This window comes from Nothobranchius furzeri, chromosome 15 (genome assembly GCF_043380555.1).
Source record: "Nothobranchius furzeri strain GRZ-AD chromosome 15, NfurGRZ-RIMD1, whole genome shotgun sequence".
Taxonomy (NCBI): Eukaryota; Metazoa; Chordata; class Actinopteri; order Cyprinodontiformes; family Nothobranchiidae; genus Nothobranchius; species Nothobranchius furzeri.
In genome coordinates, this window is record NC_091755.1 from 29,549,312 (window position 1) to 29,567,591 (window position 18,280).

Sequence of the window (18,280 nt, forward strand, 5' to 3'; positions counted from 1 at the left end):
GTGGCTGATATCAAGAAATCCTACCAGCAACTAGAAAGAGCTGGTCTAAAGGACAGGGCAGAGGCACTCATCATGACTGCACAGGAACAGGCCCTGAACACCAGAGCAAGAGGCCAAGATCTACCACATCACACAAGACCCAAGGTGTAGGCTATGCAGCGAGGCCCCTGAGACAATCCACCACATAACTGCAGGGTATAAGATCCTGGCAGGGAAAGCATACATGGAACGCCACAACCAAGTGGCTGGTATCGTGTACAGCAAGGCAATTCAATTCTGGGCCTGGAGGCCCAGTAGCACATTTTAGTTTTAACTCAGTTTCAACACACCTGATTTCAATCAGCAGGTGATTAATAGGCTTCTGCAGAGCCTGATGAGCTTTTGCACATGTGAATCAAGTGTGTTGAATCAGAGAAACCACTAAAACATGCTGGATACTGGACCTCCAGGACCAGAATTGAATAGCCCATGTTTACAGGAACATGGGTGCAGAGTATGGACTGGAAGCCCCAAGGTCAAAGTGGGAAACACCCCCCTAATGTGGAAGAGAACGAGAGAGCTAAGCTCCTGTGGGACTTCCAGATCCAGACTGACTAAATGGTGATGGTGAACCAACCGGACATGGTGGTGGTGGACAAACAACAGAGGACAGCTGTTGTGGTTTATGTGGCAATACCAAGTGATGGCAACATTAGGAAAAAGGAACACGAGAAGCTAGAGAAGTACCAGGGCCTCAAAGATCAACTTGAGAAAGCCTGGAGAGCAAAGATGTCTGTGCCACTCGTGGCCATCGGGGCACTGACCCCTTTACTGGAGGAGTGGCTAAAGCAGATCCCAACATATCTCTCTCTCTCTATCTCTCTCTCTCTCTCTCTCTCTCTCTCTCTCTCTCTCTCTCTCTCTCTCTCTCTCTCTCTCTCTCTCTCTCTCTCTCTCTCTCTCTCTCTCTCTCTCTATATATATATATATATATATATATATTTATAGGGGTCAAAATAAACAAACTTTAGTGACAAGGTAAGCTTATGATTTAACATGGCAAGGACGCTAATCTCTTTAACCTCACTATGATACTATTTATATAGGGGCGTGTTTGTTGATTTTCCCCTATTTTCCTTGAGAATAACGATAGCAAGTGCGCTCATATTGGTTTATTATTATAATGTGTTCTCCTGGCCTAGAAAGATATGAATGGGGGAAGGACTTTGAAATACATTTAAACAGGCACAACTAGTATCCTCTACAGTTACACTGCACCTTAGCTGCTGCAATAACATTAACGCCCCCAAGCTCAAAACCTACAGAAGACACTCCAAGGATAACAATGCAGTAATAGCTTGTTAACAAGGTCGGAGGAGCCTATTGAGTTTAATCTGTTGCTGTGGCCATTCTATTTAAACACAATAGTAAAGGAATAAAAAAGTAGTTTATGTTGCAGGACCAATGTAATACCCATAACTGTCTTATAAAGGCTTAATGTCAGGAGGCTTTAGGAGAAGTGTCAGTTGAATAACACTGATCAGCCTTGAGCCTGGGAATTAGAGACAGCAAATCTTTTCACATAACGCAGTGACTCGGTGAGTTTGGAGGGATGCAGGTGGGCTGCAACTTTTACAAAGCAGTTTTGTTTTTTTTACACTTTATACAGCTTGTCATAGAAATTCATGGTGTTGTTGCAGTTTTGCAGAACAACAAACATAGTGGTGACCTGCATTTAGACAACAACAATTACGCAGTATGTAGCTACACATTAGTGGTGAGGCAAGATGTAATTTATTTGCGATGGAATGCAATGTTGTTGGTCATCTATGAACAGTTTCACAGCCACGTATGTTTAAGCTGTAAAACCACCCATTCGCTGTATTGGTGACTTCTACAGACTGCTGCATGTTTCTGTGTAAACATCATAAATTGATTAAAGTTATTGACCTCTGAAAGACAAAAACTGTTATCTCGTTTCCATGGAAATGGCCAGTATTATCTTACCTGCCTTCATGTACTAGAGAGGAAAAACCCTGTAATTCGTATCAACTCCATTATATTTTTCAGGACAAATAGGAAAAATCATTTGAAACCGGCTCTTATGCATGGACAGATGCTAGTTTTGATCAATAGTGTTTTCACAGGGAAGCTGCCTTTGAGTTTGATTTAGGCCAGGTTGCATAGAGCTAGCCAGAGCTGCTCAGGATCGGTATAGAAATGCAGATATTCAGAGGGGATGCTCCCTCTGTTTGGGTACATCATTCGGTACCATTCACCTGAGTTTTATTGATCACAGTAGAATCATGTGATTAAGTGAGGGTGTGGGTCAAAAATAAGTCAAGGTCAGTCAACGGCACAAAGCCTAATCCTGTCCATCTTTTGTATTCAATCAAGCGTCACTGGTATTCCACTGGGATCCCGTGTGCCCTCAGCATATGGAAACTAAGGGCCCTTAGTTCAATTATACAAGCACATCGAGCTTCAGAATATTGACATATTTCTGTATTGTGAAAATGTCAAGGATAACGATCAACTTGTACACCAGAAAATGCTTCCAAAGAAACCCAAGATTTGGAGGCAAGATGGAGAAAGTATTGAATTAGTGGACTTGCTATAAGGTCAGAACACTTCCTGATAGTGTAGGTGGGTTCGTTGCATGAGAGCTTTTGCTGTTGTTTTGTTTCTAAGGCAATGGTTATCACACATCTTTTTGCCATGCCGCGTTTGCTATAATAATGCATATCTTATTATGAAGCAGGTGTTTTGTTTAGGCAGTGATACGTGTGAAGAGTGGTTGCACAACAGATCTAGTTTATGCTCAGTGATCACTATTAATTTGAGTTATCATCAGCTGGTTGCACAGAGATAGACTTTACCCACAGATAAACCAAACTGTAAATGTTAGGAAATATATGTTTTAGTTCAGTGGTTGTGCAGCTGTTGGATCTTGAGTTTGTGTTTAAGGTGGGCATATGGGATTAGATTTGTGCCTATAGGATCAAGAAAAACAGTTTGGAGAGCAAACAAATTTTAAGACATTGAGAGAAAAAACATTCGTTTCAAAAGAAAAACTTACAATCTGAATCAGATTCTTAAAATGATCAAGAAAAACACTTTGACGGTCAAACAAAAATTAAGAAATTGACAGAACAAAAATATTGACTAAAGGAAAAAAACATGTTTCAAAAGTAAAACTTACTATCTGAATCAACTTCTTAAAATGAGTAACAAAGTATGTTTCCTTTTTCTGTTTGCCTCTATGTGTTTTTGTTATCAATTTCCTTAGTTTCGTTCTCGCTAAGGATCTAAAGTGAGTATTGATAATATATTTTATCTTTTCTTAGTTAATCTGTAAGTTAGGCCACTTTTTAAGTTGGTTTTAACCTGACGTTAGCTCACTAGCTAGCTGCTAAATAAGCCATTGTGCTAGCCTCAGGACAATGGTCTATTGTTCCAGAGAGATGTATTAAAAACTCATCTTAACATATTCATTACTGGTTTCATGGAATTAATTATTGCAGTTTATGTTAATAAGTTTGCTAATTTTTCAGGAATCTGTGGAACATCAGAGACTTTGCAGCTATTGGAGCTAACCTGTGTACTGCTAACTTGCTACAGAGGAAGAGGCAGAAAGCTGAGCTAATAGGCTGTTTTGCAGTTAAATACTCTTTTAGTGGAACTGCAGGATTTTTAGGGTATAACTCAGACAGAATCTACATGAGCTATTGTGGACATTAAAACTGCATTTACATACAGATACATGTATTTTTTATTCCATGTTACTTGGACGAGCTAAACAAGTTCATAGTTCTGCCTGCTCCTTTTTCAGTCAAACGAATGGACTATATGATGTAACTCTGACTGAATAATTATCTAAGTAAGTTTGTTTGAAAATAAATTTCTTACCAGTATACAGATCTGACATTAGTTTGTCAGAACAGGACAAATCAGATTCAATGTGCTTTCTGTCACCCTAAATCAGATCCATATCTGATGTTTTTATTACTTAAGTTTGTATGAACAGTATATTTTGAACATCCACCACCACAGACTCCTGATATGATATTTTCTTACATCCCTTGTCTGCAGTGTACTTTGTGTAAACTATGGTGTGTCTTAGCTCACCAGCTGCAGTTGATGCATGTGGCTGTGTAGCGCTTCCATTGTAATGCAATGCAGTAGTTTTCAGTCTAGAAAGAAAGAAAAAAAAACCCAAAAGAATCAGCTTTTAGACAAAAATATAGATTTTATGTAAAAATTAAATAATTAAAAGCATGTATTTAACTCATTATTGATTATCTGTCCTGGATAACATTCTTTTGATGGAGAATACAGAGCACGTGACAGAAAGCACATTGAATCTGATTTGTCCTGTTCTGACAGACTAATGTCAGATCTGTATACTGGTAAGAAATTTGTTATCAAACATACTCAATTAGATAATTATTCAGTCAGAGTTAAATATAATCCATTCGTTTCACTGAAAAAGGAGCAAGCAGAACTATGAACTTGTTTAGCCCGTCCAAGTAACATGGAATAAAAATGAATATGTTAAGATGAGTTTTTAATACGTCTCTCTGGAACAATAGACCATTGTCCTGAGGCTAGCATAATGGCTTGCTTAGCAGCTAGCTAGTGAGCTAACGTCTGGTTAAAACCAACCTAAAAAGTGGCTTAACTTACAGATTAACTAAGAAAAGATAAAATATATTATCAATACTCAATTTAGATCCTTAGTAGACACCACAGACAGCAGAAATAACATGTTTGGGGCTCAAAATTCATGTTGTTTACTGAGGTGGGGAAAAAAGTCTTGGAGGCTACATCACTTCCGGGTCACTGAACTGTCACTAAAGAGAAACCACTGTCCTATGGGAGAGGACTTCTCAGAAGTCCCGCCCACCCGAAAGGGTTGTGTTAGAATTGCAACCAAAAACTCAGGGATTGCAAAGGAGAAAGCCAGAAAGTGTAAGTGCAAATCTGGTTGTGAGAGCAAAGCTCTCTGTGAGCAGCGAGAATGAAACTAAGGAAACTGATAACAAAAACACATAGAGGCAAACAGAAAAAGGAAACATACTTTGTTACTCATTTTAAGAAGTTGATTCAGATAGTAAGTTTTACTTTTGAAACATGTTTTTTCCTTTAGTCAATATTTTTGTTCTATCAATTTCTTAATTTTTGTTTGACCATCAAAGTGTTTTTCTAGATCATTTTAAGAATCTGATTCAGATTGTAAGTTTTTCTTTTGAAACAATTTTTTTCTCTCAATGTCTTAATATTTGTTTGATCTTCAAAGTGTTTTTCTTGATCCTATTGGCACAAATCTAATCCGATATGGGCAGCAATGTTTTAGTCAATGTGTGTGTTTGTTAGAAAAATATCTTATGACACACTAGACAGACTTTTATTGAACCCCCAGATATAATCACTGGAAATATGTCTACAACGGATAAACAGATGGCCACCATTGCTAACTGACATTAGCAACTGCAAAAATTGCTGTAACTCAAATTTTACAGTTGGCTCACTATATTTTTTTGTAGTTGTAGCACAATTATTGGACAATTCGATTGTCAGTCTCGCCAAACTGCCATACTTCCCCGCATCCTTCAGTCGTTACACACTTGTGTATTTATCAACAGAACACCATCTGCATCAGAGAAGGAGAAAGAAGAAACAGCCGGCTGCTACCACTCCAACTTTAGGATAAACTACAGAGTCCCAAAAAGAAAAAACACCATTTGAAGTCACGGACAACAATAGATGTTTCAACCTACGAAACAGCAATAGGTGTTTAGCTCTCTCCTATATCTCTTGGTTTCCAGTTGCAGTAGACATGGTTCCAGAGAAGAATCCCGAGGGAAGGGGTGAGTGTTCGAAACCTAGAAAGTTTGCAGATTTTGCAGCTTTAAAACACCTTTTGCAGCCTTTTGTGCTGCCACGAGGGTCTCTACTACCTCTATAAACACTCCAAATATTTAAAAAAACATGTCCGTACTTGTTTTGTCCATCAGTGTTGAGGAAAGCAAGCCGTTTCTAAAGGTTTTGCACAGAACGCTCCAGACCTGGATCAGCAGCTCTACTCCTAGCTCCTCCCTGTTATCAGAGCTTCTCAGCTTGTAGCAGCCTGAGTGGGGGATGGATGGGAGTGGCCAGCATCAGCTAGTTTTCCTTAAAGTGACTCATTCTGGAAGGTACTGAAAATGTCAATAATAAAACTGCTGTGAGAGAGATTTTGTGCAAAGAACTTGATAAACACAAGTAGGATTACGCTCTGTGCATCATCCAGTCTAAAACTCTGGTGAAGACACCTATGTTGTCGAAACTTTGGTAGCGATTTTTGCTTCTAATAAATACTCACTCACCCGAGTACTCCAGCCTCCTTCATTCACAACTTCATAAGCATGTATTGTATAGTCTATATAACTAATATAACTTTAGAAAAGTCATAATATCCTTAAAAAGATCAAGTGAGGTATAATAAAACAGCATGAAATTGTGCAAAAATTTTATTTTCACACTTGGACACAAATGAATAAGATTATCGGTGAGTGATGCATTCTTTCAAGTAATATCAAGCCTTTAATTTAACAAATGGAGAGACCTAATTCACAACCAAAAATACCCAACAAGTTCTAAAAAGTCCTTAACAATCAAATTGTTAAATATTTACGAACCATACATTTTTATACAAACCTCGGCTCCTTATAATAAACTTCAGCCCATTATCATTTATTTAGCACTCTATTTTGGTAACCCTGTGCTTAAGTTTGAATTCTCATCCTAAGTGACACCTGCCATGACCAGAATCTTAGTTGTTCTAATCTGGTTACAGCTTGCTATTTTCAACAGTTCCATTAGAAAACTCCCAGCCTCCCCCACTTTGTGTCTCTCCCTTCACCTCCCACACTCTCTACCCCCCATCTGCCCTGACCTACATGGTAGTCACATGGCCCCGGCTCCCTGGCTTGGCATTTTATGGAAAATCTGCAGGAGATAAAGCCACGGGGTTTAAAGTGTTATCTCTGCCTGTCCTTTGAGAAGGGCTAAACACTGAATGAGGTGTTATTGCATCAATGCTGTTGGACACACACCGGCACCAAAGAGGATATCTTCCTCCCTCCTTCCTCTCCCTCTCCCTCCATCTCCCTCTCTCCTCAATTTGATTGGATTTAGTAGAGTGTCACCACTGTGACTTTGGGGGATTTCTCTTTCCCTGTCACTGTCTTCTGCAAGCTCGCTCGGGTTATTTACTTTACTTGTCCAGAAAATGGACTGTGATCTGCAGCTTACCGGGCAAAGCTACGGAGGGAGGCAAGTGCCTCGTGGTAGTTCAGAAATTCCAGACAGCCTCGGAGATGCTTCCTCTGGCTCATTTACTCCCTTGCTGGTGACTGAGGGCTTAGTTTTGCATTGTGACCGAGTCCCCTTCACACTGTTGTCTGCCTGTAAATTTTCTGCTGCCCTTGCTATTCAGCCAATTACAGCAGAAGAGCTGTAGCGATTTTTTTCCTTCCCAACCCACCTTCCTATTTCTTCTGGTGTGTATTTATTTATATATTTATTTTACAAGCAAATGACAAGCATCGCTGAAGGTTAAAAAAATGCTGAATTTCATTGTGCATATAATGTGTTTTTTTTCCATAGCAGGGCTAATCAATACTATATCTGGTGAAGAACAAACACACACAGCAGAGTAACACAGCTTCTTTTGCCTGTTGCATTTGAAATCTTGACCTTTTTTGGTTGAAATTTACAAATCGACACGTGACAGATTGTTCAAACTGTCACGCGTATTATAGTTTTCATTAAAAACTTAATGTTTGTGTGCAAAAACACCATCAAAGTTATGAGCGAAGTTATTTTCAACAGATATCTTGCATTTTCTAAAGTTTCATCTGCACTAATGCTGTTCTTGGGGATTTGAAGAGGATAAATGCAGAGGAAGGAGCTCACTTATAGTGTGCAGGTCAGATGGTTTGTCCCTCTGCACCTGTTTTAGCTTTTATGCTGTCAACGTCTTCACCGTCCTCCTGACATTAATCTGCTCTGTCCCAAACTGTCAACCTTAGTACTCCTAGTTATATATTCAGTAATTGGTTTAGAAGTACACATCCTTAAGCCCTTCAACACAATATTGTTGGACTCCTGTGTGTGTACAGCAAATTCTCCTTTCTGGTGAGCTTTCTGAGGCTCCTTGGAGCAAACGCGTGGCACTTTGACCTTACGGCAACAGAACGACTATCAATGCGCTGTCAAATGTAAAGCGGGGCCACAAAGCAGTTGAAGAATGCAGCCCGAGTGCGCTGCCATGTTGCATTCTGGTGCTAAAGTGACCGGAGCAAATATCTTCCTGAAATACTGGATAAGATAAGTCAGTGTGGAGCGCTTTGCATCACTGCGGTGACTGGCTGTAGTAGCGCTGTAGCTATATTTGACAGGGCGAGTGCAGACTTACAACAGTCCCCTCCGCAACCGAAAAGGAACATCACACGGATTTTATTGTTCTATCTCTCATAAAAAACAAAACCAGAAGTTACACAAGTGATAATTGTGCATAAAAGCAGCGATACCACAAAATGCAGAGTGTTCCAAAACAAGAGAAGAGAAGAATAAAGAGCTATTTCCACCAGCGTGCAGGCAGCCACGCCTAGCAGTGGGAACGGAAAGCAAAACTGCTTAATGTGACAAAATAAAGACAGAAACACTGTGAGGGAAAGTTAGAATTAGGATCCTGAAAGATTTATGCCTCCATTTTATTTATAATTTGTTTTCTTTTCCTTATTGGAATTGAGTTGCAACTGAATATTTGATGAACGCAGCCTAGGAGGATGTTATGTCAGCAAAGGAAACAAAAAAGTAAAGAGAAACAAGCAAGAAATGTATTTAGCAAAGTTTGCGCTTTGGAATAAACTAACATGCCTTTGCTTTCATAAGTGGCTTGTTAATTGAATGTGTGGGGGGGAGTTTGCTATCTGCAGGTTGTGCTGAGCCCTTTCCATATGCACTGTGCTGAGTGCTGGGTACTCTCCGTGCACAGAACACCATCTGCATTTTGCTGTTAACGCGTCTTCACATCCAAGGGAGGATTAGGAGAAAATCCCCAGGTTTTTTTCAACCAGTTGACAAATATCAGATTTGTCTCTAAAAAATTAGCTCCATCTATATCTCCCACCATATGACACACAAAAAAGATTATCTTTAATACCCAGCCAGCTTGGGTGTGGAAAAAGCAGATTAAAGTTTCAGTTTGGTCATATTCAAGCAGCCACTTCAAGTACGACACCGCCGGCATTACAAAGTACACAGACCTCTTCACAAAACGCCCCCCAAACTTTACCTTCTAGAAACAAGATGTCTGCCCTGGAACAATTAGACATCATACTTAAATAATTCATCATTTCCCCGTCAGTCTTTCTCTTCTGCGTGTCCTTTAAACAGACAGATTGAGCTGCCAAAGGGACTAAAGTGAATAACAGCAGCAGGTGCCTTTTCAGATGGAGCTTTGTAGTCTGCGGAGGGTGCTGAGCTGTTATTTTAGTGGCCCACTGGTCAGGAGCAGGGGGTGGCTGGGAAATGGACCGGACAGCTGACCCGAGACCCCTGAGCTGTCCTGTTAGTGGCCTTTACTCTACTCAACATTATCACAGACACTTCCTGGATTTATCCACCTCTGCAGGGCTAACGCAAATCCACCAAAATCTTCCTTTGTTCTCCACCAGAGAGTTTAAGAAACTCTCTTCTGAGAAATAATCTCCTCTGACCCTGAAGGAGGTCATCTATGTCAGCAGTGGCAGATTGTAGGGCTGGACGTGCATGATTATTACCCATCAGCATTCATCAGAGGGATTTAAACCTGAGAGTACTGTAAGATGCTCCATAAGCCTCTGCTAAGTCAGTGAGTTCTTCCTGACCATTTCATTATCAAATACATAATCGTCTGCAGAAGACAGAGCCCAAGGCCTAAGGCCCTACCTGGTGTCCTGGATGTCGACTTCCCTGCTTCCGCTCAAGACCACTGCCCCACCCAGAGGTTGCTTTATGAACACAGGAGCCCCATAAATGAAATTAAGGTGTCAATTAGTCAATTATGGCATAATAACTCTGAGGGCAGACATTTAGAGACAAAGAGAACCTCAGCTAAGTTCATTTCCTCCAGCCCAGGAGCCTAGCGCTTGGCACACGTCACTCCCCACCCAGACTCGCTGAACAAGGGCCCCAGTGCTCTCCCTAATGTTATTTTCCCCTGGATATCTTTTTTGATCAACAATTTCCTTTCATGGGTTTGTTTTTCAGATGCAGGGATGCACCTTTTTTTCCCTCCCCAATTTGACTAGGGAGAATTTTATAATTTAGTAATTAAAATCTTTGTTAGGCTTTAGAAATTGCAGCTAATTGAATTTAATGGGAAGATGAATTTCAATTTTATTTGATTAGCAGGACCCCTGGCATAGGTATTTATGGGAAAAAAATCTCCACAAAAATATGCTGTGTGGGCTAAGATGGCATAATAGAATTACAGATAATCGGATTTCGCCGTCATGAATTTCACTCTAATTTCACTATAATTTTCCATTAGATAGCTGGTTTACAAATATTTGCTCATCTGCGATGGGAAAGGCTATCTGTCTAAAATGATTACCAAGCGAGCCTTCAGAAATATGTCCCCTTTTTTCTCCTCCCTTTTAAAACCAGATTGCGAGGGATCAAAATTAGGAAGATTGCATTATGGATGTCTGCATCCGGGAGAGCAATGGGGGAGATATGATGATTACGGCTGGGGGATGAAAGCAGTGTCAAGAAAAATGTATGACTGAAAAACATAGGCCTGGTCTTATCCTCTGAAATATCTGCTCTCAGCAAACTGCCGCCCAGCAACGTGATATATCATAATTCACCAGGAGGACAAAAAAGGATGTTGATGTACAAATATACCTTCTGTTTCATGCAAACACGGCATTAATTACCTTCAAGTACGAGATTTTTGTCTCAGCGTGTGTATACAAACCTTCAGCACACACACACGCATGCAGCAATCACTGAAAATATGTGGGATTATGATCATCAGATTGTGGTGTTTTGTCATGATTGCTGTTCTTGTTTTATTTGTGTGTAATTTTTTTTATTATTCAGCTTCCACTCATGCCTCAAAATAAATACATAATAAAAGGTAAACAGACGTGAGAGGGAATAAAATTCCACATGGCAGAAAACCCAGGCTGACATCGAGATGAACTCTGGTTGAGTCCCACTCTAAAAGGCCCTGCTTCAGAATTAAGCGCTTACTCATTCAATTTCCTGCCAATTTTCACGCAACGACAGTGAATATCGAGGATAAACCTCATCCCCTGTGAGCTGAAAAACACAAACTCTTTTAATTTGTTGTCTCTGAACTTTGATGCTGCAGAAATTCTTCGTGCTTGTGCAACTAAAAGATGCACGCATGTACACACGCACACACACATACACACACACCACCTGTACTTTCTGTTGGTTATGACGAACCGTCATCCCTCCTCATCTATTTCACTTCTTGTCCCAAACTTCCAGAGACACCATAAAAGGTTAAGAAACAAAAAACACGTCTGACTTTCAGCAGAGGTCAGATTTCTCACCCGGCGTGTCTCTGGGCTTTGGGCACAAAAGCCACTGAATTCACATCTTTCAACCGGGCCAGCTCTTTTGTCCCGGGGAATGGAGGGCTCGGAGTGGGCCCTGCAACCGACCAGCCCCTCCTGGAGAGCGCTGTCAGGGGCAGCCAAACGTCTGGCCCGACGGCCCTTTGACTGATGTGCCCCTACCATGTCACACGCACAGCGGCGTGCGCACACACTCACATGCACACACACACTCCACCTTGCCCTCAACACTCTCCCGCATGCACCACACAATAACCCCAGACCACATCAAACGAAAATCCCCACAGATCTTTTTATGAAAGTAATGGTTTCACCCCCAAAGATGGCAGCGCAGGGGCCAGAGGGCTGCGATGCATGGGCGACAAACGCCTCCCGACTGTGGACATTGTTGTGTGAAAACTATTCATCCTGCTCGCCGAAGTCTCCGCTCAGATCATCTTTGGAGATATTAACACTCTACTTTAACCCTTTTGACCTCATTTTTATTTTTTCTTTAAAGATTGACGCCTCCGTGTTTGCAGTTTCTAAGTAATCATCCGTATTTGCAGTAAGTCTCACCAAGTCTCCAAACAAAATACTTTGTTTGTGCAACCTGTGCTGGATAAAAACCAGGGCTCACAGTTCTCAAAAGGCAGTTTCAACACCTTTACGACAGGATGACGCTCCTGTTGCCAGATCAGTTCTTACACAAACACAAACAATTCGAGTTTAACACGATTATGATGAAAAACATGCCTGAAGTATCATTTACTGTATGATAGAACAAGGGCGGAGCCTGGCAGAAACTCCTTGTTTTACGGACATTTTCCTTTATGTGGGCTAAGACGGAGGAGACAAGTTTTTTTTTTCCCTGCATTAACCAGAATGAGTCAGCATAATTTCAGAATCACCCAAAACCTGTTTTATGCATTGTACATACTTAGCACTCCTTTAACAGCCCTCAGAAACTGAAGCCAGCTCCGTGTATCTCAGTATTATGGTTCACAGCCATAAACGTGTTCATTTCCTCTTTTCTCAAAACCAGTAAATGTTAGTTAAACAATACCTTTATTGGAAAAAAAGTCAGCAGCTGTGGAAAAAAACACAAGTCTACTGTTACCTTTGAAAGTTTCGACTTTGTTATTTTGTGTTGCTCTGTAAACGCAGCATTCTTGACACGGAGCCATGTTTACAGTACATGGGTTTATGTACAAATGGTCCAGAGGCGCTTTGCATGCTACTGCGGAAGAAACTGCCAGGCAAATAAGGGGTTTGTCTTATAAAGTATTCATTGTCACCTGGTAACGGCCGTCATTTATCATTTCACCTGAAATTACAATGAAAGCCGATAGCTTATCAGAGGGATGAAGGGAGAAAGGGTGCTCACTGAGGGAGAGGAGCAGAAAGAGTGAACTACCAAGAGATCCCTGTTTTTAAGAGAAGTGAAACAGTTATTTACTTCTTTTAAAGTGTTGAAGGTATATTTTTTGTCAGATATCTCGACAAAATGTTACACTTTTTTGAAGAAATGAGAGAGCGGCTGGGACTTTTTGTGTCTATTTACCCAATAAAAGTGTGAATCGTTGGAGAACGGCGACAACAGTCAATAACCTGAGCCGCTTTTATCTGTCATCGCGTTTCCTTTCATGTCAGATCATTCTGAAAGCTTCAGTTCAATAAAAGTGTAACAAAATCTGATGAAAAGAGCGATCTTTCCCACAAACCCCTCATATATGTGTGTTTTTTTTTTGTTTTTTGTCGTAAAGTATACTTGTCTCCTCATTTGAATAGAGGCAGTGGTGGCTCCACCCCAAGAGAGTTGAAAGGCTAGAAGACCACAAAGATGGAAAGGCCAGCCCACTGAGGGAGGGAGGAAAAAACTGCTCCGGTTCCTCTGCCATAATTTCCTATCAGCCTATTCAGACAACATCACCAACAGCTCGGTCTGTGTGTGTGTGTGTGTGTGTGTACGCCGGTGTGTGTATGGGAGCAGAGAGAGAGAGACAGAGAGAGAGAGAGAGTAGAGCAGGGAAGGGGGAGGCTCCATATTCTTTCACCTACCCCCCCCTCTCGTCAAACCACAGGAAGGAGGGGCCAGACCCTAAGCTGCCAATCAAATCCGCTCGTGGCAGCCGGCATTATCTCAGCAACAAACTATTGACAGATTACATGTCAAGGAGTTTAGGGCTTGATTGAAGGAACCTTTTTTCTCATCTAGTTACTTTAACGCTTTATCCCCCCCCTCCAACAACCAACATTTGAATGACTTTCTAACAGAGCTGAGTAATATTATGAAAGTTACATGTCTGAGAGGATTTAACTTCGACTTCCCTGAATATGGTGAGTACTCCTCTTCTTTTTTAAAGATTTGACACAAATGTTTTATTAGCTGACAGTTTAAGGTGTGTCTTTATCTCTGGCTAAATATACAGAGAGAGAAAGAGAGAGAGAGAGAGAGAGAGAGAGAGAGGAAGCTGTTCATGATTAAACAATGTGCCAGAGCGTACGTACACCGAGTCTTGCAACACCCGTATTTATAGCTGTGTGACAGTACCCAAAGGTGACTGCAATATCAAAAATGAGTCTCCAGCACACGGCTCGTGACGCCGTGAGACATACAGCACACATGTGAGGAAACTTCACGGCTCAACTTTCCATTTCTCTTGTCAGAGTTTAGATTTATTCCAGGACCAGAATGTCTCCCTGTCAGGCTTGTTTTTGTTCTCATTTTTTAATCCCTCTTGTTTAGCCGCTCGTTCTGTCCTTGAATTTTTAAGCAATGAGTTCTGTAAACATTTAGGTATTACTGTGACCCGCCGAGGCACTGGCAATGCCATCAGGGCAGCCTGATTGGCCTGAGGGTTTGTTGCCAAGGGGACAAAGCAAACACTGTTGTGTTGCTTATGTTGTCCCACATGTAAAGAGAACCGCAGCAGAGTTAACACCTCTCAGGTGCTTCCACAGAAATTAGGATTAATGTAAATTATCAACCCATAAATAAGTCACTTTCATTTGGTGCAGTTGTTTTTAAAGTGTAGTAATGCCTTTATACAGGATTCGCCAGTTTTCAGTCATTTTATTTAGAGTTTTATTCCAACGACAGCTGCCAGGTTTACAGTCTAGTCATTCTGAGCATACTTTTAGAGAGATAAACTTGTCCTGTTGTAACTGGATTACACTCTTGAGCGTCATCTCGCTCTGCGAGGGTCTGGATAGAGAGCATGAGTGTTCGAATGTATGTGTGTGTGTGTGTGTGTGTGTGCTAAAGTAAGTCATAATTCAAATCTCTCTGTATAGTAAACTCTATGTACGTGTGTTTTCTGCTGAGTGAGGTCTTCCTTTCGCGATACGTGTGTATTAATCCTCAGTAAGTGTCGATATGATTACAAAACTCGTCATTTGAAGTTTTTTTTAGACGTCGTCATTTGATCTTATTCACTTTGACAGATTAATTCATCATTTTCTACACAGATTTTTAAAATAAAAGAATGTATGCTCTATTTTATGTAGTGGTTTAAAATAACGTGAATGATTTTAGAAAAAAGAAATCAACTTTTTTAATATTTCAAAAGACATTTGTAATTCATCCTTAAGCAGCAGGCTGTGCTCCAGGCATTTATTTGAGGAAGTTTCATCTTTCATTCACTTTGTTTAATTTCATTCAATTTTTTAAATTAGATTCTGAATTTTATTGTTTGACATTTTGGGTCACGACTCTCTACATCAGTACCTTAACTTGTACGCGGCAGAAAAATAAAACACAATCTAGAGTCTTGTCGTGTTAAATAGAAGTCAGAGTGGCGGATGACTGTGTCCTCAGGGTTTGACACAAACAGGAGGCAGACACGAAGGCTTGCCGTATTATTTTGGTTATTTAAGGTGTCCTGCATTATGTTTGGAAATAACAACAAACAAGTTTTCATGACACACCCTAATTTCAAACTTTTGGTAAGCTTGAAAAATGTTTTTCTCACCTCTCGTGAGTCATAATGTTGATTGCCTTTTCCCTCACTTGTCTCATTAACCCTTTGTGGCCCCTCTCCATCGTTTACGGCCCGCCACAAAAACCCGGATGAAATGAGGGAGAAAAAACAAGCCCGGGTCTGAAGGCCCTCAATAACCTTTTATCACAATTTAGCAATAACCTGAATCAATTTGATGTCTTAAGCAATAAAATATGCTGTTGCACTCCTCTTTCTGCTGCTCCTTGGATGACAGTAAATTTACATTTTTTAATTAAACTAGCCGGAATTTTTATTAGGGGGCCGGGCTATGCTAATGGAAATGTTGTGTACAGCAGATTAACAGAGTTTTGAAATAAATTTAACAGGGAGACATTTGGAGGGGCATATAAAAAAGAATGAGGAAAAAAAATATGCGAGTCATTGTCTTTAACCTCTTTCATGCCGATTTCTCCAGGGGGATCCTTGTATTCCTGTCAGGGAAGAGTGCTTCTCAGCAACAAGGTGATCAGTATCGCCTCGTCAGCCAAGGAAAAACACTCACATTCCCAGGAATTATTATTTCAGATGTTCAGATTAAATCTTTTGCTAATAAGATCACATTCTGTGTGAAATAAAAATGTATATGAATACAATAAAATTGGATAAAACATTTATTTAAATTTTTTTCTGAACAAAATGAGACAATTCATTAAAGTAATGTAAACGTGCATTTGTTAAAATCTTTGCAAAAACAATATTTATTTATCTTTATTTTGTAAAATGTAAAGCAGCAGCTAATAGAAGCGTGCATGTTTGTGTAGTGTTATGGGCCGCTCGGAGTGTTTGATTGATGTAGCATGAGACTGTGTGTGTGTGTGTGTTTGCATGTGTGTTTGTGTGTGTGTGTGTGTGTGTGTGTGTGTGTGTGTGTGTGTGTGTGTGTGTGTGTGTGTGTGTGCGTGCGCGCGCGCGTCTGGTTTTAACAGAGTGATAGAAGTAGACGAGGGGGGTGCAGAGAAAACAGACAAGGGCAGGGAGGTTCTGTGTGTGTGTGTGTGTGTGTGCGTGTGTGTGTGTGTGTGTGTGTGCGTGTGTGTGTGTGTGTGTGTGTGTGTGTGTGTGTGTGTTTTGGAGGCAGGGGGGCAAGGACAGCTGAGCCCTGATTGAGCATGTGCCCCATCATCAGACACAAACCTCCCAGCACCATAATTACCTTAAACCCCGGCTTTTAATACCCAAATCACACCAACTGGCTTTTTCCTCCTTTCTTTTTTTCTTTCCGACCATCAGGAAGAGGAAACATTAGAGATCAAATGATCAAACAAACTGCAGATGCTCGTGGGCTGCTATGCATCTTGCCGCAGAAGTCGAAGTGTTCAGGGCTACTTGATACGGGCCAGGAGTGAGGCAAGTGGCATCACCCCCCTGCCTCACTCCACCCCTCACCCCCCTTTCTTCACTCCTGTGCACTCATGCGGTGGCCAGCACCTAATTAAAACCTCAAAGCTCCCGTCACCAATCTGGAATAATGGCCTAATTAATACTTGGCGAAGAAATATTCAACAACGATAAACAGGTTGCACCTCGGCTCCTTATGCTGCAATTTCAAATTTTTTACCTAAAAAGTTTTTATTATCATAGATATTTTGTATGAAAAAGAACATGCAGGGAGATCTTAAATAAAGATGCAGTCATAAAATGTATTATTTAAAATACATTTACAGACATTTATCATTTTTATCAAAGCTACATTCCCTTTAAAGTTAACTCTTACATGTTGTGTTTGGAGGAGCTTCCATCAACTTTTATTTCCCAACTCCGTTTCCTAATCTCACACATGAAATTATAATTTCATGCAAAAATCAGGGAGGAGAATAATCTCTAGTTGTCGATATGCTGTATAAGAGGGGGAAAAGGAAAAATGAAGAGATAATTAGCAGAGTGGAAGACTTTAAGACGTTTGTCTGAAAGCGCAGTCTCCACTGGCCACGAATGAATTTGCATGCTTCGCTTATCGGAGCGCTCTTATTAGACCAGCTGAAAGAGACATTAAGCCAGCACAAAATGTGGTGGCTAATCCTTTTAGATGTGGCGGAGGGTCTTTAAGGTGTGAAAAAGGCCTGTTCGTGGGTTTCTGGGTTTAGGATGTGATGCACCAGAATGCCCGGCTGAGAGGAAAGCCGTGGGCTAACCAGCCCTGACGCCGACAGTGACTGACAATGATAATAACTGAGTTGTTTATCTCCTGGCCCCATTATCTCTGGAATAAATACACCAGGTGAGGTCAGACTAATCCGAGATAACGACGGAGACACTTTGAGAGGCTCAATATCAGCAACTTTCCTTATTCTTTTATATATTTTTATTTAACAGCAATTGGGAAGAGTGGTTAATCATAAACGAGTGATAAAAATGTAAAAGACAGCAAAGATAAGAGTGTGCGTTGAAGCTCATTTAATACATTTTTATTTATTTAAAAGCACCTTTCTGGTCACTCAAGGACACTAAATAAAAACACAAGTCATTCAGTAAGTAAACATACGTAAACATGAACAAACAAGGCACTCTAAAATTCAAAGCTGATATGATTTGACTTTTATTTTGTTGCCAGGAGTGATTTGACTTTATTTTTCAACTCTGTTGTTGAGATCACTTTTCTCACTTTCAGTTCTCTGTTACCTTTGCTTTGACAGGAATTTGTGTTTTGTTCCTTCCCTTAATAAAGAGAAAAACGTC

The 18,280-nt window shown here is 40.6% G+C and overlaps 1 protein-coding gene across 2 annotated transcripts in view; it reads left to right on the forward strand.

The window, feature by feature from the left end:
• casz1 (castor zinc finger 1) overlaps positions 1 to 18,280 on the forward strand; it is a 212,189-nt gene that overhangs the window by 123,693 nt on the left and 70,216 nt on the right. Inside the window, exon 1 of one of the 2 annotated variants that reach the window (XM_015967634.3) lies at positions 7,671 to 13,940. The exons of the other annotated variant lie outside the window; for it this stretch is intronic. Within the exon in view, the coding sequence (XP_015823120.3) occupies positions 13,892 to 13,940 (49 nt within the window). The 5' untranslated portion in view covers positions 7,671 to 13,891. Of the gene's footprint in view, positions 1 to 7,670; positions 13,941 to 18,280 lie in introns of those variants that run through there. 2 annotated transcript variants of the gene reach the window in all.